A 22,651-nucleotide genomic window follows, 5' to 3' on the forward strand; every position below is an offset into this window, starting at 1 on the left:
GTGACGCCGCGTCGACACCGCACCTCGGTCATCTCGGGCCGTTTCTTGCGCTTGTCCAGGCACTTGCACGCCAGACGCAGAACGTCGGTCGCCTGGCTCTGAGGGTAGGGCCCGGCGGAGCGGTCAAACATCCGCTCGCTCACCGTGCCCACCTCGTCCGAGTCCAGCGCGTCCTCCACCTCGTCTTTCTGGAGGTGGCGAGCGGAGCAGGAGGGAGGAGGGAGGCCGGATTAGTTTGGTTACACTCCCCCGCAGGGATGCTGACCGGGGTGCGACGGCTCGAGATCGCCGGTTTGATCGACCCGGCGGGGCAGTTGAAAGCAACGGAGGGGCTTATTGCAATCCCACCTGCCTCTTTGTCCACCCAGCGGTGTCAGAATCAGGAACTTTATTTCGACTGGAGGAATCCGATGAGCTACGAAGCTCCGGTAACCGAGTGCAACTGGGTAACGCCCACCGCAGCCAGTCGGTCGGCAGTTCGTGTGGAAGGGTCGACCAAATGCCCTCTAGAGCTCCCTCCAGTGGAGGCCCTTCCGCCAGCAAGTGGCGCGAGCGAGAAGTCGCAGGGCCGAACACACCGACCGAATAAGACGACTCCCCCACCCTCCACACACGCCCAACCCACCCCCACACCCCCCCCCCTCCACTGGATGCCCCCACACATCCCCCTCCACCTTCCACCCTCCACCCGGACGCCTGCCGCATATTTGGAGTTTGAATGTTCTCCCCATGGTCATGTGGATTTTTCTCCGGGTCCTCCTGTTGTTCTCTCCATATTTATAAACATGAATTTAGAGTATTTTGCTGCAATAAATTTCCACTTAAGCCCCTTCGTTGAGCTATCATTTGTGCTCACGTCGCTTCTGAGAAAGAGCTACGTGGATCAGTGAGCCACAGCTGGTAAAATAAAAAAGAGTTTAAATAGTTAATAGAAACGCGCACCATCTGCTTCGCGACGGACGCTAAATCCTGGACGTCGTTCAACAAGAGCAGGCCATGCGTGCCGGCGTTACCACCCAGCTTTGGCAAAATGCAAAAGAATTTACCCTCCAATTAGCAACACCGATCGGCCCGCTCCACCGTTCCCCGTCTGTGAAACTCTCGTGGCTGGCCAATCGAACCCGACGCAGGAGCCGCTCTCCTGAAAAGGAGTTCCTGAGACGCACGGCACATCCGTTTGAAGTCGGTGTCCATTTGTTATGGAGGCGGAAGATTACAACCAACCTCGTAAGGCGATTAGCCAATTCTGCCGAAATCACTCGATGAGGCTGGTTGTAATCACCAGCGAAATGTCACAATACTCATCAATATTACGGGTTTATCCTCCGACACACAACCGGTGTGCCGAAGTCGTAACTAATCGGCACATTTTGTTTACGCGACAAACCCCTTTACAAATTGGCTGTGCCGGGTGGTGGCGGGTTTAATGACACATCTTCATTTACACGATCTAACCCAAAAAATAACCTCTACTACGGCCAACATTTACATGCCTTGCAAAGCGCGCTCCATCGCTCGTCAATCGAAATCGTTAAGTCTGGCAGCTTGCACGCAGCATGGCAGCATCCCTGCAAACGTGGATTCGGACCCTGAACTTCGGACGAAGAGACGAGCGCGACGACAAAAAGACGCTTTTCGAGAACTCACCAGGAACTGAGGCTGTGGTTGCTCCTGAACAGCCTTCCTCCCCGTGAGCAGCTCAAGCAGTACCTGGAACAGGAACGCACACGGGGCGCTGAGCCAAGGTGTCACAGCGTACGTCGACTGTCGCAACCTCCACTCCTGAGATTACACCACTCGCAATGATGACGCTCTAATCCGCGTGCTTGAAGAGGAAGGGGGGGAAAAACGCCGCGGCGTTCTTAAGCAGCGCGAGGCCACGGAAACGTGCCTTTTTTATGAAAAATAAGACGAGGTTTTTCACTTTCTGGCAATAAAACAGGAGGGGTTAAGATGTTCCAACACCAAATAGATTCATTTTGCAAGGAATCAAGTCAGCACTAACCCACACGTACTTGTGGTGAGCATGCAAACAAAACACGCTCTGACAATATCTGCGTTGTCTTTGAAACTGATTGGCCTACACCAGAGACGGCCTTCTTTGTGGCCTCGTCTCACCAGTGTCAGACCAGAGAACGCCAAAAGGCGACCATTGCCCTGTTTAATCGTTTTAATACGAAGGAAAAGAGTACGTCGCGTTAAATTACGCAATTCTGGCCATGTGGTTCGCATCAGAAGCATGGAAGTTTCATGCTGGTTGGGGCATCGTTCCTGCAGGAAGCCAACATTGGTTGTCCTATGGGTAAGAATTGCCCCAGCCAAAGGAATGTGGGATTTCCACCACTGGCTCAGTCAGGGCTGCAAAGAGATTATTACTTCCACCTCAACGCTCCGGCCCATTTCCACCACTGGAATATTCGCGAGGAGCATGGGACGCGGGGGGGGGGGGGGGGGGGGCAATTCAAAGCTCACCACGCCAAAGCTGTAGCTGTCCACCTTGGTCGAGAGCTGGCGTGATCGCACGTACTCGTCGGGCAGGTAGGCGAGCGTGCCGCGCATCTCCGCGCTGCGCACGTACGTGTAGCTGCGCATGCCCAGGAAGGGGCCCATGCGCGCGATTCCAAAGTCGCCGAGCTTTGCCTGGCAGTGGCTGTCCAGCAGGATGTTGGCACTGCGGGACCATGGTGAGAGGCAGAGGGGGAGAGAGACAAAGATGCCACGCGTAACCTTAACACGACTTTCGGGGGCAAGCGTAATTAGCGAACACCTATTAAGGGGATGGGTGGCCAGCACCACGTCTGGCCGCCTGCGTATCCCAAGTGGCAATATTTTTACACCTCGCACCAGCTACTCAATTGGGGCCGAGTCGTCCTAGGGGAGGCCCAGGACCAGTTCAGATAATCGTCACCGGTGTTGGCCGTGAATGAGAATCGGACTCGTGCCGGCAGGTTGGTAGCGCAGCGCGCTAACCGCTGCACTCCCGCTCCCCACCACACACGCACACAACAAGGACGTCGATTCAGCTGACCAATCAAAATATAGTCGCTCCACTACAAATCAGCTGTGCATGCACGTAGGCTTAAGCTAGCCCGATTGCAGTGGATCAACCTTTAACGGACCAGTGCCGTGCATCGTTGCATATCCGACCGTCACACATACGCGCTGATCAACCGATCGCCCACACCCAGTGCAGTACTTGTGCACAGTGTAACTGCCATTTTCCGCAGATGTTCGCATTATGCCGACTTCTTCACATCGCCGCCTCCACCTTGGTCTCCAGCGAGTCACATGCGCCAGACTGTTCGGTACGAGGGGGGGTGCCGATTTGGTGTGCGCACCACCCCTGCATCATGCGACTGCGGAAAGTTTTTTGATTTGGCATGTGACTGCGAAATTACTTTTGATTTGGCAACACTGTTTATAATTTTAGCACGGCCAGTTCATCTGTTGGATTTCGAGTGGTGCCAAGCACAGACGATGCTTGCAATCCTAGCATGATCACAGTGTATGATCGCAGCTCCTGCAACGGGTATTTTGAAAGTCCTACTTGACTCCCATGAGGAAAAGCTTTGCCAACCCCTACAATACAACAAAAGTTTAAATGGATGCACACTGCAATAGATCGGCCCACCGCACGTATGTGGTGGGGGTAGTCCACCTCTTCCCAGACGTCTGACCGGTGTGGAAGAGTAGGCCAAACACCCTGTCGAGGGGGCTCTCGGGAGCTTCCTCTGGTGGCCCTGCTGCCAGTAGTGGCTTCAGTAATTAGAGGGAAGAACCTTTTGATCTATCCAATGGCAAGAAGCAATAACAAAAATAGAAGCATATGACACAAGCGGCATCGCACCTCTTGATGTCCCCGTGTATGACTGGGTCCATTTGAGCCGTGTGCAGATACTGAAGGCCACGAGCAGCTCCCTCCGCAATCTCCAACCTCGTCCGCCACAACAGAGGTCCATCGCCCTTCTGCATTGACAGAGAGACACATACGAACGTTCACCACCCACCCCATTGCTTAGCCTTCAACTCCGTCCAGGTAAGTGCTGTTGGTAGACCGCCTTTAACGCCTTGCGTTAGAGGCGACCGTAGCCGGTCCTGTCTATTCTCGGGACGCACCGCTGCCATGCTTTCGACGGTCTTCATATTTTACAAGAGGGAATGTAGGTTAATGTTTCAAGGCTATGGACAAGCAGAAAGACAGATCCCCCTGTATAGCCTTTACAGACTGTTGGGGCAAGTGCTGTTAGCGAGTAGCACCTATGAAGGCCGGCACGGCACACAAGGGGGTGAGTGGCCAGCACTACGCCCGAGGAGGCCATATAAAGACAACGATCCCCCGTATAGCCTGAACAGACTGATGGGACAAGTGCTGTTAGCGAGTAGCACCTATAAAGGCCGGCACGGCACACGAGTGTGGGCCGTGAGCGGAGATTGGAACTGAAGTCGCCGGGGTTGGTAGCGGGGCATGCTAACCGCTCCACTAACACTCCCCCATACACACACACAGACGAGATGTGTCGCCTGCTGCCTTCTAGTGGCAAAATCTGGAAATGACAAATATTGCATAAGGACCAGGGAAATGCTCCATTTATACTGGGAAAAAAAGTTACCAGAAAGCAAACTGACCCAAGACTTCAAGATTTGAAGTTTTCGTGACTGCAAGGATTCATACTCTTTGATTTTTTCGGTAAAGTCACGTAGGTAAAAAAAATGTAAAACATTTTTTATTAACATTTAATTTCATTTATTTTAATTTTTTACCTACGTGACTTTACCGAAAAAACCCACGAGTATGATCCAAGACTACAGAATTAATGTTTAAAGCCAGCTGTGTGCAGGGTGACGTCCAGTTGAAAAACACATGGCCGTGACAGGGTTAAGGGCGGAATGGTATTTAACAAGCAAGATGCTGGAGGGGCCCAGAGACCATTATCTCAGACTGCGGATGGTGAACCCTTTCGAGTTTTGATGATACATGTTTTCGGGAAAGGGTTAATGATCGTATAACACATCAGACGTAGGGTATGTAGCAACGATGCATCGATTAGATGATTATGCCCACGATACATGGATCAAAGGTCTCGCTCGATCAGTTTCCAAACACTTCTCGAGGCTGTGATAAGCGGTGTCGTGCCGCCCCCCGCCCCCCCCCACACAGCCGGGCGAGCCTAGCTGCTCACCCCGCGGTGCAGGCGATCCTCCAGAGAGCCGTTGGGCATGAAGTGGTACACCAGGCAGCAGTGGTCTTGCTCCAGGCAGAACCCAGCCAGCTCGAGCACATTCGGATGCCGCAACCTCAAAGGAGAAAGAAACGGGCAAGGGCAGCAGACGTTAACCGTGAGACCACGGAGAGTCGGAGGAAGGTACGTATATTGAACGTCTTTCGCACCGTACTCATCGGAGGTGCGGAGGAAAGACAACAAACTAAACACAAAGCAGTTCTAAACCTCCGGTTGGCTACGTACGGTGTGAAAGAAGTTCAACATGCGTACGTCCTAAAGAAGTGAGTTTTCAAGGCAGAGTGAGTCTGTGCTCAAACTCGTGGCTATGGCAGCGCTAGTGTCTCTACGTGGTGGGTTTTTTCGCGGTTGTCCTGCTGGACAGCTCTCTCCGATGTGCTTCCGGGTCGAGCCGCATGTTGCTTGGCACAGTGTCCGACGTTCGCTCCACGTGCTGGGAGATTGTTTAGGAACTTCAGCAACCGAGGCTTTGAGCGTGTGGTGCAAAAAGTCGGACATCATTAAGGCCTAAGCAAGCGGTGGAAATTTCAAAGTAAGCTATGAAAGAAAGACTGAGTTCCCATTAATGGGCGCCACGTGGGATTTTATTTTATAATTGTCACAGCCAAGAGACAACTACGAACGGAGGACCCGACACTCACATGTAAAGGTGCTTCATTTCGGCGTGCAGGCTTTCCAACACCGTCTGCCACTGGATTCCACCTTGCTGCAACAGCAAGACAGGAGAGCATCAAGCAAACCGGACAAACACCCGATGGTCCGGAGACTCCACGCGCCAGACGATGGCAACTTGACGATTCTTTCGGTTCAACATTAGCACATCAGCCGCACCATAACAACTCTTGGAACCTCCGAGTTCAACCAGTCTACACAACAAAGGCTCATTCCTAGCAGCGTGCTTCAGCCGCACCGAACCTCACAATAATAATAATATCCAGGGCCTGCCTTGGCTCCTCCCACCCTCAACCAGTATATATACAAGGACTGTTTTCTTGGAATTTCTCTTACCTGATACAGCTATCGTGCTGTGACGGTTCCACCTGAAGACGAAAGCTTGTGTTGCCTCCGAAACGTCGTGATTTTTATTTTATTTTTATTTAACTTTTATTAATTTTAATTTTAAATTTATTTATATTTTACCTACGTGACTTTACAGAAAAAACCTAAGAATATTAGCACATCACCGGATAATCAACATGAGCACGTTACTGGATAATCAAGTGTGGACTGAAGTTCGTACATGTGTCCATATTTGGGACCAGTATCACATTAAGCATTTAAATTTCGAATATTTGCATTTAAGCACAATTTCTGATCTCTTTTGGGGGTTTTGAGATCATCGACATTGTGTAAGATTTCGTGGGAGAACGCACAGAAGTGATGTTAAAAGTGACGTCATTTCCTGCGACGGCACACTTTAAACCAATTCACTTTTTCGGCCCAACTTCTCAGATTCTCTTTCACATTCATCCGAAAACTGGGGACGCATCCGTGAAAACCAGAACCGTCTCATTCTATACACGTTTCACTCTCACCAACACCACACCAAGAATCCACATTTACACAGACGGGGTGGGAGGGACAGGGCGAGTAAAATCCATCACAACCTTTTTCAACAATTTGACGGCAAACGGAGTCCTGTGGATGTCAGCCTTGTACACGACGCCAAAGGCACCTTCTCCCAGCTTTCGGTCGATGCTGAAGTTGTGGGTGCCTTCCAAGATGGCTTGCAGCGAGAATATCTGCTGCAGGTCGAGCACTGGAGGGCGATAAGCAAGGCAAGCAGAGCCCATCAATGACGGCCTTCCCATTAGGATCGGTGAGCCCTAACCAAAGTAACTACGCGTGTATGTATGTACAGACAATCCCCGGGTTATGGACCGGTTAGGTTCTCGATAATTTTCCATGACAGAAACTCAACAATTTTCCCTAAGATTAACGATAAAATCCCCTACCCGATTCCTAGTTTGTTCTCAGTAATGTCTCGCGCTGTCGTCCGTTTTCTATCGCGACCTGAATCGTATCGCTGTACATACGCTCTGCACTTTCTACGATTCTTTCGTTTCATCAAATACCTACCATAACACTAACAATAATTAAGCCAATGGAACACATACTGTATCAAATTGTTCATGAATACCACGAAACATTTTATTATGAATTGTTAACAGAAAGCAGTCGCTTCTGAATGTTCATTTACCGTGCATTAGGCTAGGCCGAGACTTCTCCGATCGCTGTTGGCTGAGACGAGAAGCAATCGAAGTGTATTTGTGTTAAATAAAGTACATACAGCAAATAACTCGTGAAATAAACTTAAAATGAAGAAAACTAGCAATAGAAACATGAGGAAAAAAAGATAGTTCGAAGCACAGAAAACTAAATTACTTAATGCTACAAAAGGAAAGGAATTACGTAACAGTGCAGAGAGCGCCTTGGGGAAGATGCTACTCCGCCGGTAATCAATCGCAACCTCACCGCACTGCACTACTTGCGCTGATGGAACTAACACAAACAATTCCGCAAAATTATTTTTATTTCAACGATTTATGGGAGCATTCCCCCAAGGTCGGATTTCCGTAAGTCGGGTGTTCCTCAACCCGAGGACCGTCTGTATGTTCAGTACGTAGCCAACCACGCTAATCGGAGGTGCACGGGTCGCTATTGATCATTAACTAAATGATCAATAAGCGACCCCTGGCCGGGTGAGGCATGTAACGATAGATCGATTGAAATCAACGCAGAGGCCCAGAAAACGTGTAGATGTGTGCGTGTGTAACAAAGCTCGTGTCCGATTATGAATATAATATCACTTATTATGTTTGTTGTATTATTTTCTAAACTAAACAATTTTAGATTTTACCAGGTAAAGCTCACTGAGGTATATAACTTTTTTTCAGAAGCGGCATGGCCACAAGTGATAACTTAACCAAGTGGCTTATCGTGTGGAAACATATATGCACGTTTTTAAATTTGGACAGAAAAACCGGAGGACCTGGAGAAAAATCCACATGACCACAGGGAGAGAGACACGCAAACTCCAAATATACAGCAGGTGTCAGGGTCGGGATCGAACCCACGACCTCCTGTATACCAGGCAAGGTGGTTAACACCTCAGCAACGTGGCGAGATGTTAACTAGTCGAGAATGATCGTCTTTCGCCAGCGTCTTATCTCTGTGTCTGAGGATGGCCAACCAGGCCGACAAGACAATCGGAGATCGACAGACTGTGGTCACAACTTGGGTGCCGGGTATTTGTGGGCGGGGTCCCGTGATCACCATAGCGCTCCTTTAAGTCCGACGTTTCGCTCCGCGTGCTGAAGAAGCTCTCCACACACCCGAGCAAAGCGGCGTGACCCAAAGACGCGTCGAAGAGGTGAACAGAGAACAATGCAATCTGGGAAAAAAAAGCACGAGCCACTGACCAGCAGCGTTGTTGTCGGAGGGCGAATCTTGCGAGCCGATGGACTCCATCGTAGCCTTGCAGCTGCTGTCCACCTCGCTCTGCCAAAACAACAGCAAATATGCACAAGAGCACCACACCAGGGTGCAGGCCCCCAAATCACGACCGCTGGTTCCTGTGCCCCCCAACCGTGCGTGACCCCCCCCCCCCCACACCAGGTTACTAAGGTCACAAAGAGAGAGAGAGATCACATGTTCACGCCTCTAGTCAATAACGTTGCGAGCAAGGTGTGCGTCTCACATTGTGTATCGGTGCGATGTGACGCGGTGACGCGGCGCTGGCATTCCCTGCGCTTAACTGAAATTTCTCCTGCTCAGTATCCATGGCGCAACCTGTGCTGCCCCCCCCCTCCCCCCGAAAAAGCTTTGCAAACTCAAGGGTGGAGAACCGCTGAGCAAAACCCACCTCTCGACAAAAAAATCACGCGCACAGTGCGCGGGAAACAACACCCGCAGTTGGTGGCCTGACGATGCTTACATTAGCCGCAGACATGTTGACAGAAAGGAGATAACCAGCTGCCTCGAAACAATATAAAGTTATAAACAGCCAGACCTTAATGCATCACAAATCCCACCGGGTTTATGTTGCAGCGACATTTTACTCTATTAATCCAGTCAAGGGTCACCGAGTCTCAAGCCTTTTCCAGGACCGGTTTGCATCGTCACATGTGGGCATTTCCTTTTGAGGAGTGCTTTGTGCACGTAGCAGGAAACCAAAGTGTCCATATAAAATATGAGGGGATTAACACTCAAAAGGTTCACCCAACCATGAGCACCGATTGCCGACTCTACTGTCCCAGGCTGCACCACCTTCCGCAGATGTTTGTTTAATATATAAAGCTTACTTTAAACAGTGGTGTCTGAGTAAGTTTGAATAACAACAGTTATCCAAACGCCGTAGCAAAGGCTAACACGGGCTATGTTTATGTTTAACTCACCGCTCTCACTGTGCACGAGCGGAGCGCAGGGATTGCTTGGGTGCACTCGCGAGTCATTTGCGAACCGCTCGCGTACACCCAGAGATAACGCCGCAGAAACAGCGTCAAGCTTCGTCAACGGAACCATCCAAGATGTAGGAGGGAAAGGAGCCTTACGTCCAAATTGCTGCACTTATCTTCCTTCAAGTTGCGCAGAGATCCGCCCATATTGTCGCTGGTGATATTATTACTGCTGCTGCTGCCGCCGCTACCGCTGCTGTCGCTGCTGCTGGGCTGAAGGTTGTCGGAACAGTTGGCAGAGCCGGGCGAGATGGGGCAGAACGTGTCACCCGGCGGTTTCCCGGGCAAGGGAAGCCCTGCACCGTCCAACACATTTGCAACGTTCAATTCTGTAAACACACGCAGAGGCACATCATTATTTTCAATGTCATTACCACTGATATAATTATCATAGCCATCATCATCATCATCACCACTAGCATCCGCTCCGTCATTGATGTCGTCATGAGCATTGAACTCGGAATCGTCCACATCATGATCACAGTCATCGGCTTCATTGTCATTCATCAGCAGCACACTGTCATCAAAATTGTCAGCATTGTCATAACAGCCCGTGGAAACGGATATAAAAGGTCTACCTCTAAGGTCCATTGAAGTAGTCTCTAGTCCACGCAGCAGGGAGCAGCATTTTTTGCACGTGCTCTGCAATACGAGTAATATTCGTTGGATGACAGTCCAAATAGTTGAATTTTCAGAGCTGGAATTTACCAAAATAAAATGTGGAACCAAATTGAATGGAATGGTCCTTATTGTGCAGTTATTGGTGACCAGGCTAAGACAATCAACTGTTTGCAGTAAGTTCTATCCATGAGTTTTGTAGAAATACATTTTACTTTTGCTCGTGAGTTTGCACAGTCCCACACTGCGATTTCCTCTTGGGCCGTGTTCGTCCTCGTAACAGGGCTGCTTAGCTCAACGGGCCTCGCCAACTGAAATAAAGTGCGAGTCTGAACTCACTGCACTCGAGAACATGGTTTCATCACAGGGCGGCTGCCTTGATTTTAACCCAACTTCTCAGCAGTGCCAGTTCAGCGCTCAGACCCCTACGACACTTGGCCACCTCCACTTTTGACTCGGATAACATTCACGTGCCTTTGGGTTCGCTGTCACTTGGCTGTGCCTGGCACAGCGCTGGTCCGGTGTGGGGAGCGTGGCAGACGGGCGACACGTTCGGGCTGTAGGGCACCTTCACCGGATCCGGCAAGGCCAAGGGAGGCGGCGGTAGAGATTCGGGAGCGCCGAATGAAGGCGGCGACATGCTGGTCATCTCAACTAGACAACAACAACAAAAGCAGCAGCACATCACAACAATGCCAAGCAATGTCCTGCTGCTCTGCAATGCAATTCAAGTCAATTCAGAATATTACAATTTGAATGTATATAACATTAGAGGGCACGATTAAGAAAAGGAACGTGTTCCATTCAACGACCACCCACTATCGCTAACAAAGCTCACCGTCACAAAGTCCGTCTCCTAACATTGGGGTGGTCCAGTACATGTGGCGACCAAAACTTGTAATAGACTAAAGCATTTCCTCATTTTTCTTGGTTCTAGGTAAAGTCACATAGAAGGGAAACAATAAAATAATAAAAATATAAAACAATAACATTCTCACGTTTCGACTGCAACAATAGTAATCATCAGGTGTGAAAAACATTGCTTGTGTTGCAGTCGAAACTTGGTGAGAATTATATTGTTATATATTTGTATTATTTTATTGTTTCTCTTCTACGTGACTTTACCGAAAGAACCAAGAATATGAATCCCTGCAGTCACGAAAACTTTAAACTGAAATTCATCTCCTCGTTATTCACGAACTTGCTCTCCGTGATTTGCGCTATCCGCGAATCGCATCTGGAACTCTACACGACTGCATCGAGAGAGAGAGAAAATTAGAAGTGATGAGATTTAGTAATGAGAGAGAATGTTACGTAAAAAAGTGATGAGATAAAGTGATGTGAGAAAGTGATGAGATAAATGTGATGAGATGAATGTAATGAGATGAATGTGATGAGAGAAAGTTTTCGTAGGCCAATATTATTATCAACAAAATGTGCTATTCGCGAGGATCTTTGGAATGTATCCCTTGCGAATATCGTACTTTTATTTCGAACTATTACTCGACAATCCATGTAGGGCGTCCGCCCTACATCCTGCCTCTCGAAGGCAGGAAAGCCCCTACAAGTTTCACCCCCTCCCGAGTGACGTGGATGATGTCCTTATTGGCTTGTTAATTTATTACCCACAACATACCGTGGCGGCAAAAAATAAATGGGGGTGTAACAGAGGTGGCCCAGAGGCTCAGGGTCACGAGGCGTGCTGAGATTCTGAGTCAGAATCCACGTGGCGACCGCCCGTTATCACACGTAAGGTTCTCAAGTGTGGGGAACGTATGCTCTGAGCCCGGCGAACCAAAAGGTGACGTGAAAAAATCGTCAAGAGTAAAACCGATCGCTCAATGAATATGCCGAAATATATAGCCACGAATTTGTTTAATTGAAATTGATGAGCGTTGCAAGAAAAAAGTGCAAGACTCCTCATACAGTTAACAAGTAATTGTAATGGATCTCAGAAGCAGTTCTGTAATATCCTCTTCCGCGGACCCTTCTCTAACACGGAGAAGAAATGCACTGCCCCCGCGAGAGTTCCAAATGCATGCTTCGTCTCAAAAGTGGTATAACGAAATGGGGGTTGTGGCATTATTTCACGCTGCAGGGGGACACCGGTGGAGGAGAGCGAGCGACTCACTCTCACGCAGGAAGAGGTTGAGCGCGCGTTTGTTGCCGATCACTTCCAGCAAGTCCAGGAGTTCGCCCACCGTGTGGTTGCGCTGACCCCACGTCCAGATGAGCTCCGCCGTGCAGCTCTTGCCGTGCTCGCCCTTGAGCGCCAGCAGACGCATCTCCGTCATGTCACTAATCATGTGCTTGGCTGCTTTTCGCACGCGCGCGATGGGGAGGGGGGGGAGACACACGGCGCAGAGGCGGTCTCACCGTCAACTTCTCTGTTTCGCAAAAGACAAAGATTCCACCCCCCACCCCCACAGTGTCGCCTTCATTAGACTGTTGGGGCAAGTGCTGTTAGCGAGCGCCTATGAAGGCCGGCACGGCAGACGAGGGGGTTGGGTGGGCAACACCACACCCGGTCGAATTTGTCTCCCGCAGTGCTCGTGTTTAATACACTGCACCAGGTTCGACCGAGGGGTGGCCCAGGAACGGTTCAGATATTCGCACTTACCAATCTTGAGCGGGAATCAAACTCGGCTCACCGGGTTCGTAGCGCAGCGTGCCAGCGGTTACACTACCGCTGCCCCACTCTGTGTTGCGCACACACAAACGGCACCTCAAAGACAAGCGCTGCGCTATGAAGACTCGCCCGCAATAAGAGTCGCGACGCGTCAAAAATAATCACGTAATCCGTACGGAAAATGTAAAATATGAACGCAACCGTTGCCATTGAGAACCATAAATGAAGCCTTCCCTATACGTCAGTGCCGTAATGCGTCTTCAAAATGTAGAAACCAATCAGTTGCTACCCCTGCCTCATTGCAGACTTTCATGTTCCAGTGCCGCCAACCCCGCCAGGCTTTTTAAAGTGTTTTTATGGCCACACAACGCGAGCCCAGCACAATACGCCAATCGCAAACAGAAGCGAATAAAAAAAACTCCGCTAACAGCAACTCGATTTCTGCACGGCAGGACCTTACGAAGGCAGGAAATTGGGCCTTCCACTCTTAATCCACAAATGCACAGCGCCATCCCTGATTCTGGGCATTTATGACTTAACCACTCGACGCTAAGAGCGTGCGCTGGGCGGGAGTTGTTTACCAATCGTACACAACGTTCTTTTCTTTCCTTTCATGACCAGTTCATAAATCCTGGACCTCTTGAACCAACTTATGCAAGGGCCGCAGTATACCAAAGTGTGTTTGGTGCAAAGAGTTGCAGCATAAAATACAGCCCATTTTGTCAATCCACTGCTGCATGGATGGTTGCCACAGACTAATGACATTGCAACAGGCCATGTGCAGTGTGAATGTTCACACTTAGCAATCGGTTAAATCGTAAAACAAAAAAAATTAGAGATTGGATTATCGATTCCAATACTTGTATTGGAATCGATAATCCAATGTATATTTTTTTACTAATTTCTACTGCATTACTCAGAGGGTAGTTACGTCTGCGTATGATTTGCATCGGTCTTCGTGAAACGAGTGATTTTATTGCATGCATCATGAGCAGAAGAATCCACTTTAACCGACGAATCCTTAATTTCGTATAGTCTTCACAAACAAATGGCCGTTCTTCAGTGGCAATTGGTGGTCCTAAGCCAGTAGCGTAAATTCCACACCCTGATAAAAATGGGCTTAACTACAGTGCCATAATAACACTACTGCACACACGCAGCTACTGGCTACGGACTCGGCACCGAGAACTCCCGTTCGTGCGTTTCCGTGTGGTGTTTAAAAGGGTGCGTCATCGGCGCAATCTCACAAGATAGAGAAACTAAAAAAAAACCCCAACGAGGGTGTTGTCCAAATTTTTGTGGGCTCCTCTTTTCGCCGTTTAAAATCTATTTTTTGGGGTGGGGAGGTGTCCGGTGACAAGCGACAAACACAAAACGACACCCACGGTGGCTGTGCATTTCGGTGCCGACGCTTCCTGCTCTCGCAGCACAGACGGCTGCAAGGCCCACGGCACAAAGGGGAAAGCAGAAGTGGACGCAGTTTCTTCGAATTTCAAATGCGCTGTGAGCAGCCCACGTGCATGCACGGGCACACACCACACACACACACGTGTCTCTCTGTGGAAGGGGTCCCTTCCGCAAATGCATCACTGAGCTCTGCGAAAGTGCTGGAGAAAAGTTTCATGGATGAACGATGACTATGTCGTCACGTGACATAGTCCACAGCGGCAGCGCATTCGCTACCTTCTGGGTTCGCGGGTCGGACCCAGCAGGCCACCCTGGTTAATACTGCAGTTAAATTTACCGTAAATTAAGCAGCGTCCGCTTCCCAGCGGGCATTCAAGTTCCCGCGACGTCTTTTGAAAAGGGTAGGCCATTTCGTGCCGGCATCATGATCCAAATTTGCCAAATAAAAAAAATATCCATAATAATTACATCGCCCCCTTGATGCGAAACTCACGCAACCTATGCCTGCGAAACGTCGGGCCTTCGCGACAGCCTTGCACTATGAGAATGGCTAGAATACCATATGTACGCATTTTTTATTTCCTATATTTTTTTACTAACAACACGTTGAACTTCTTTCACACTGTACGTAGCCAACCGTGCTAATCGGAGGTGCGGTAGTCTCGGGCGAGACAATGCTGATTACATCACCAATTATCATGATTAAAGATCATTACTAATGTAAATAAATGTATTTCATCTTCATCGTTAGCCATGGTCAATTCACTGCTGGTTGCAGGACTCCCAAAGCCACCATCGCAACGTCTCATGATCCTGCGATGTTTAATATATATCTTTAACGAGTTAAATTAAGAAATGGCTCACTAAAAACCCACTTATCTAACAATGCCACTTTACCCAACTACTGTATACATGGTGATCCATTTATAAATATACCACCAATTTCTAATGACCCTCACGCTTTTTTTTCAACGGCTAATTAAATATTGTAAAATAATGGCTACGTATATCAGAGTGAAAAATTAGTGTATTAAGATTGGTGGGAACGGGTAGAGGCTTTGAATTTAATTGTATTTTTTTTTTATCATGCCTCAGTCTTTTGGTGGAGTGCCTACAAATAGATCATCCGCATACTGAATGCAGACCTACGAATTTCAGGTCCGGTTTCAAAGTGGGGTTAGAGCGCGCAGCGCAGTTCGTAATCCGAAGGTCGAAAGTTCAACTCTCAGGTGGCTGGCAGAAAACTTAGCCCTTGATAACTCGAGCCTCAATAAAGGGGAGCCCCCTCTAGCATAGGAAGTCAACAAGGGTTGTGCCACAAACTCTTCCCCATTAGAGGAAAGTGGAATTTCCAGCAGCAGTTCACGGCTGTGAACGTCCAACGAGTACTGCCCCACGGCCCACTCGAGTGGGAAACCACTTTAACGGATAGACAACTGTAGTAACCCCACACACGGGCGTAGAGACGGCTATGGACTATTTCTGAAGCATCCCCCCCGCCCATCGCCGGCACACGAGCCTACAGGACACTGAGCCATCGAGGGGGTTCATCTGCCAACAGTGCATGCTGCACGGAGCCGATAACCATGTCAAACAACAGCAGTGCGCAACTTTGCGTCCCTGTTGATAAGGGCGACCATGCATGCTGCTGCTGTCAAGGGGGCCTTTGTTGCTGACCGAGCAAACGTTTATGGCTTTCCTCCTCTCTGTTGGGGTCCTTGTCAGTGGGCAACAAAATTAACCTTATGGGGGTCCCAAATAAACGTAAGCCAAAATTGCAATTTATTTTTGCCGACTCCGTCCCACCGCGCACATAAACGCCGCGACACCTGGCGCGGATCATTCTGTTGTCGCGTCGTGTCCAAGCGCAGCAGCGAGGACGGATGCGCAGAAGAGCTGAACACAACGGTATGCATAATACAGTGAAACTGCTCTCTTATCTTCATTATTATTTGTGACCTACCAATGTCTGCAGCCAGGATCAATCGATGATAATCCTATTACCTGCAGATATTTAACAGATGAGATGCGTTGCACCGTTAATTCCTCCTGTTTGATAAATATAATACTTCTCTTGTCCGTATGCAGACAGGTTTTTTTGTTGCGGTTAAGCCATAGTCCCCACATACCGCTCGTATCAATGCAGATAAGAGGAGCGGCCACCCACTACTCTGTAGAGTAACATTGGCATAAACGCGTGTAACAATATGAACAGCACATTGAAAACGCATACTATTTTATGTACTGTTTACAAAGTGTGTTCACAAATCCACACTGAGCAACAATATGATTGACAGAGGGGTGAAATTCTTTTTTCGATAGGGTATTTAAAGAGGTACTGCAGCTAAGTAGTTTTCAGTTTTAAAGGCGTAGTTTAACAAGACAACACTTGCCACCATCCTTCAAACCCATTGGTGAAAAAAAGTTTTTGTTTACATTATAATATGATGTCTATGCGAGAGCCAGGGGCTTACGGGACCGCGAGGTCCCGCCATGAGGTTCAAATACACGCAAGTGCCTTGAACACAAATGAATAACTGTCCATAGTCCCCCCGGCCTTGTCGCCTCATCGACAGAAATTCACTAAAATACCAAACGTCTCTCCGCCCGGAACTAGTGTGCAGGTCTTTCCGACAGACCTGTTCTTCACCTGAGGACGGCTGCTTGCGTTGTGGCCGAAACGTCGTGAGAATTGTATTTTATTATGTTTTTTATTTCCCTTCTACGTGACTTTACCGAAAGAACCAAGAAGATGAATCCCTGCAGTCACGAAAGCTTTACATCGAAATTAAGTGTGCAGGTGTTAAGTGTAATATTATAATTGCAGGATTGTGAAAGATGGTCGCAGATTGGGGAGGCTTACATCCAGACGTAGATTGACGCACTGGTTAAAGATGATGACGAGGACATGGTGTTCACTGTCTAAACCAGTCTCTCCTCCAGCCACTATGTTCCGAAATTCCACACTGCTCCACTCATTTGTCCCGGCCCCTCCCCTCTCTCTATTTAAGACCTCGTCACAAAGTAGTTGTCCTTCTGTTTGTCTTGGTGTGTGTCTCGCTCGGTGTCTTTGTGTGCGTCTCTCTACATGTGTTTGTTGTAGTACGGAGTTAGACTGATGACTTTAATCTAAGTTGTCTTGTGGTGGTTGTTGTTGTTTGACTTGCATCCCACTGGGATTTTTGTACACAGCGTTGGTGTACACGGTGCTTTTTCTGGAAGATTTTGCAGTTTTTTTCTGGATTTTTATGTTTGCGCATAGTCACTTTAAGATGTTTTCTTGTTCACGTTTTTGTTTTTTGTTTGTTGCGGTTGCACCCGATTCGAGAGCCGAATGGCTCACAGGGCTATACCTAATAAATGAAAACTGAAACTGTAGACGATGCGAAATAGCAGACAAAGAATCGACGAAGCTCAAGAGACTTCACGGAGAAGAGCCTGGTGCAAACAGGTAGTGTAAATAGAGCATCGTTGACTCAACTGCTCCGACGCTGACTCACGGACCACGCAATGAGCCAAATGACTCACGCCTGGCACAGACTTTTACAGATTACAGTCCGAGTGTGTAATAGATAATATTATGCGTTCCAAAACAAGTATCTGTTAGAAGGCTTGTGCTCGCATGCCGCTGTACTCCTAGTCATCCTCAAATGTTTGGTTATCAATGCAGGCAAAAAACATTTTATTTATTTATACAACCTCGGGCTTTAGACCGCTCGTGCATCCGTGAATCTTTGGGGGGGGGGGGGGTCACAATGGGACGCGAAAAGCAGGGAGCCCCTCGACTTCCCACAATGCCTTGTGCGTGCGTGGCGGTCGCACATCGAACCGCTGTCACCGTGCCCAGCTTCCACTACTCGTGCCACTTTGGACGAGACCGGGCGCATTCCGGGCGATATGGCTACAGGCGTAAACAAAGTGCGCTACAGACAAAAAGAATCTAAAGCACCTGTAAACAATTTGCATAGATTAGAAGTAACAAAAACTGGCTTAATTCCATATGCAAAACACGAGTTAATGCAAGAACGATCACAAAGAGCCCCATTCAGCAGTCAGACGAAACCAAACACACAAATTGCCAAGGGTAAAACACTCCAATAATACCCAGTCACGTGGGCAACCTGGCCACCCGCAACGATACGCCGCTTCAACGCAGTCCAGTTGCTAATGGACCGAATGGACAATGTGTGAAGAGTCAGGTGTGATGGCACGTGCTGCTTTGGAGGCAGAGGTTGGTGGATCACATAGCTTTGCTGCGAGGTGGAAGAGAGATGGCAGGATACAGCAGGTGGTGTCATGAAACTGTGCGAACAGCCGTGTTATTTTCCACTCGTACTCTGCTTTCGTTACGCATTGCAAAACTCTTCTTGTTGCATTTGACCAAACATTCCGATGCAGCACAATCCTCTTAAATACAAGCCTTCAGAGTGAGTAAGACGCTCGATGAACACTATTATTGGAAAAATATGTCCAAAGTGTTAGGAGTTATTTCCAAATAAAACGCACCAGTGCTGCATGACTAAACCATTGCTCAGCTGTTATTTATTTCGGTGATAGCAACTTCACTGCTGAATCACTCTTATAATTGTGAAATATTTCCAGGCACTGCCATGCCACGGCTTGTTTTTTTTGTGTTGCATTCACGTCAAAATGTTCCACGTGTCCACCGTAGCTAAGCCTTTTTAACAAGTCTTTACATCGCGAGTCAGTGTGCAAGGTTCTACTGCTTACAGATATTATTTTTAAAAGCATCGTCTCTTTGGAAGGATGATCATAGGACATTCACACATTAAATATGTTCATAGCTGACTTTTAGTGTGAAAGTTTATGGCGATAAACAAACCAACAAAAACGATAAACTATTTTTATTTTACCAGGTAAGGCCCACCTGAGTTTTACAGCTATTTATCAGAAGCGACCTGGCTACAAAAGATAGCTCAGCAAAGTGGCTTATCATGTGGACATTTATAGCAGCCAAATAATTTAAAACGCATGTTTCTAAATGTGGCGGGATAAACCGAAGGAGATCCCAAAAAAAATCCACACGAGAGAACACGCAAACTCCAAACATTCAGGCGTGAGAGTCAGAATCAAACCCATAACCTCCTGAATACCAGGTGAAGTAGTAGTTACACCATCGTGGCACCCACTCAAACACCTTCAAAGTTTACAACAAAGCCCTCCATGACCCACATGTCACCTGAACAAAAGAGTAACTTGCTAATTTAGTTCAGGAACATATTTCTAACCGAGAGACAAAAATAGCTCTCGGAAACCTTTGGCGGCCCACGCATTGACACATACCTTTGACCGCGTTATGACCGCTGGGCACTGTTTTTCGAACTGCTTCAAAGACAAATGGGTACCCGAGGGCGTGGCTGGACATGCTAAACGTTAAAACACAATGATGCCAGCTGAAACAAATACACCCGAATAAGACGCTAAAAGGACGAAGCATAATTTGCGGACCATCTTTAAGTGGCAGGCGTCACGTGAAATCATGTCACGTGGACTGCGTGAGGTGCACACAACGTGTGTGTCGTAATATAATTACCAAAGATCCCTGAATATTACCAGAAGCTGGTGGTGGGAATACCAGAAGGTAAGCAAATATCTCAAAAAGGCAATGTTAGACCCGCCAGCATGCCCACCATGCCAGTGTTAAATCACTTGCTGGCTAAATTAAAAATTTCAAGTTCCTCTACAGAAGAGGAAATGGATACTTGTAATAACAATACAGGTTTTGTAGTAGAGTTACCAGTAGCATGCTTAGGTTGTGAAGTCACAAAATGTATGACTCTTTTTCCAGTAACTCTCAACATCACACTTGGCTTCAGTAAAATAAAATATCTGAAGTACACGTGCCAACCGCTCACAAACACCACCCTTCCTGCTCATTAAGCAGTTTAAACCAAATATTAAAACATAGCCAAATATTCAACTGATTTCCTGCTTTAATGGGCTGAGGAGATGCTTACAACCTATTTAGTCCTGAGCCAGTGGTGGAAATTCCACGTTCCTCTGGCAAGGATGGACAGGGGAATGTTATCCCAAGGACATCCACTGTTGTTTAACGGATGGGGGGGGGGGGTTCTCGTTTTATCTACACTCGGAGAGATGGGCTGAGGCAACCTCCAACCAGGATTGGAACTCACGCAACGTTGTGATTGTGAGCCGCTCACTCTGCCACTGAGCGAGACGGGTTTCGCACGTTAAATTTGAAACGAGAACGCGTCCATTCTAAACTGCCCCCGCCCGGTATTGAACACAAGGATAGCCAACACACTCCGAGCACTGATATTTATCCTGGTAGCCAACGTGAAGCTGCCTAATGATTGCCAAATACCCTGGATGAGGTCTATAAAATAACACAAGAAAGACCCCTTGATAGCCTTACAACATTGATCAATGATTGCACCAGAATTGATTGAGGAAAGTCTGAGACACTGTGAACACCAGTCCAGCTTTTGCTTGTACTGAATCGATTCTATTTTTGACTCCTGAAAAGCGTTGGGGCCAATGGGTTGTGTAAAGAGTATTTTTTTTATTTTATTATGTGCAGAGATAAATATATGAGGAAGACATTGTCTGGTTATCTAATTTGTACTTTCTAGACTCTCAGATTGGTGGTGAGTGCTGTGCCAACCAACACCAAACCCCCATAGTTGACTTTATAGGGATGTTTTACTGGTAGGAACCTCCTGGTTACACCAGCCCACAGGGGATTATTGTGTCCGTCCGTCGTGCAGGGAGGGGCTGGGCGGGGAGGGGAGGGTGGTGGAGGGTCTGGGCGGGGCTGGGTGGGGAGGGTGGAGAGGGGCTGGTCACCCCGTGGTGCCCTTATAAAATTCAACGTTTAACCTACTCACGTCGGCTTGTGCCCGCCCTCACAGTCGGGCATATTTGCAGAATACACCACGCCGCGGTTGACCCTGGCCATTGACCGAGCAACCCAACGTTCCTACCAGCTCCCTCCGCAGGAATGTGTTAAAGTTCGCTTCGAATGCGAAACACAATACCTCCGAAAGGATGCAGCTGAATTTCACAAGCATCTCGCCATCTCACACGAGGACGTGCGACCAACCAGCAAAGCCAGGCAGCATTGATAGCGGCCGCTGCAGGTTCATCACAAGGTGCTAGCACACAGCGGTGTGCACGCGCATGTGATTTCAATTACAAAAAAATAAATGACACACACACACGCGAGTGAGTTGTCTTAAGATTAATAATAAATCAAAGGACACACGAATGGCAAGACACTCACAAAACATAGTTTTGCTGATATCAGGGGTCGGAATGCATGCGAATTACTTCGGTATTTATTTATCGAATGCTTTTACACGCGTGACTTTCAAACAGTTTGAGCGCCACACACAATAAACACAAATCATTAAATATTTGTCCCTGAATTTAGACAAACATTGCCTTTTCTCGTTCATTGTTAATGTTTAGCACGCAATTGCGTCGTCTACTCAGGAGAAAGTTGACCAGCCGCGTGTTAATATATAAACAGAGTAATGATTAGCGTCAGGATGTAACTAACAAAATAAACAAGTACACACATACGTCTCCTTCACTTACCTGTGCCTCCACATCATAAGAGTGCTTTTAACACATCCCGTCAGCCAAGGAGCCTTCTGGAAGTGCGTAATTTCATCAACATTGGGTTCGTCCTGATCAGCGTCACGATCCATGGGCAAATTAGCCCAGATGTGTCCACTGCGAATTTCGTTGTTTCTACTCTCCTCTGCCTTGGGCCAATATACTCAAGTAGTGAGCAGCTTTCGACCACCAGTTCAACACAGACAACTTCTGCAAGAGTTTGTCCATCCTCAGCAACTCCGATCAGCGTGGTTGGCTACGCACGGTGCGAAAGAAGTTCAACATGCGTACAGTACATACATAACGTTCATGTTTTAAGTTGGTGTATTTTGAAAGCCCTTCATCAACTGCCTTTGCAGACGCGACCGATGTTGTGCACAATGCAGCAATTAACCCTGGATCACGGTGCGACAGCGCACAAACCGCTGCACCATCTGGTCGTGCAGATTTCGCTGATATTTGCATACCGTTCTTGGAAACTACATTTCCAATGGACTTCATCGGGATGCCCAAAAACCACGCACGTGAGATCAACGCCAACAGCTCGCAACAAATTACTTGGGAATCCCCGAATATTAGCACAAGTACTTACATTGCTGGCAGAACGGGCCTTGTTAAACGTTGACGACCCATTTGTCTAGCCCAGGGGTCGGCAACCAAAATAACAAGAAGAGCCATTTCTTTCCAATTCGGTACAA

The 22,651-nt window shown here is 48.0% G+C and overlaps 1 protein-coding gene across 2 annotated transcripts in view; it reads right to left on the bottom strand.

The window, feature by feature from the left end:
* LOC144945616 (interleukin-1 receptor-associated kinase 3-like) overlaps positions 1–22,651 on the bottom strand; it is a 36,400-nt gene that overhangs the window by 8,494 nt on the left and 5,255 nt on the right. For both annotated transcript variants that reach the window (XM_078874143.1, XM_078874144.1), the window contains exons 2-12: positions 12,447–12,629; positions 10,790–10,969; positions 9,794–10,026; positions 8,663–8,741; positions 6,848–6,999; positions 5,882–5,946; positions 5,181–5,295; positions 3,848–3,966; positions 2,473–2,671; positions 1,648–1,710; positions 24–188 (exon numbers count right to left, since the gene is read on the bottom strand). In XM_078874143.1, the coding sequence (XP_078730269.1) occupies positions 24–188; positions 1,648–1,710; positions 2,473–2,671; positions 3,848–3,966; positions 5,181–5,295; positions 5,882–5,946; positions 6,848–6,999; positions 8,663–8,741; positions 9,794–10,026; positions 10,790–10,969; positions 12,447–12,629 (1,553 nt within the window). The remainder of the gene's footprint in view (positions 1–23; positions 189–1,647; positions 1,711–2,472; positions 2,672–3,847; positions 3,967–5,180; positions 5,296–5,881; positions 5,947–6,847; positions 7,000–8,662; positions 8,742–9,793; positions 10,027–10,789; positions 10,970–12,446; positions 12,630–22,651) is intronic.

Source organism: Lampetra fluviatilis, chromosome 38 (genome assembly GCF_964198595.1).
Source record: "Lampetra fluviatilis chromosome 38, kcLamFluv1.1, whole genome shotgun sequence".
Classification (NCBI taxonomy): domain Eukaryota; kingdom Metazoa; phylum Chordata; class Hyperoartia; order Petromyzontiformes; family Petromyzontidae; genus Lampetra; species Lampetra fluviatilis.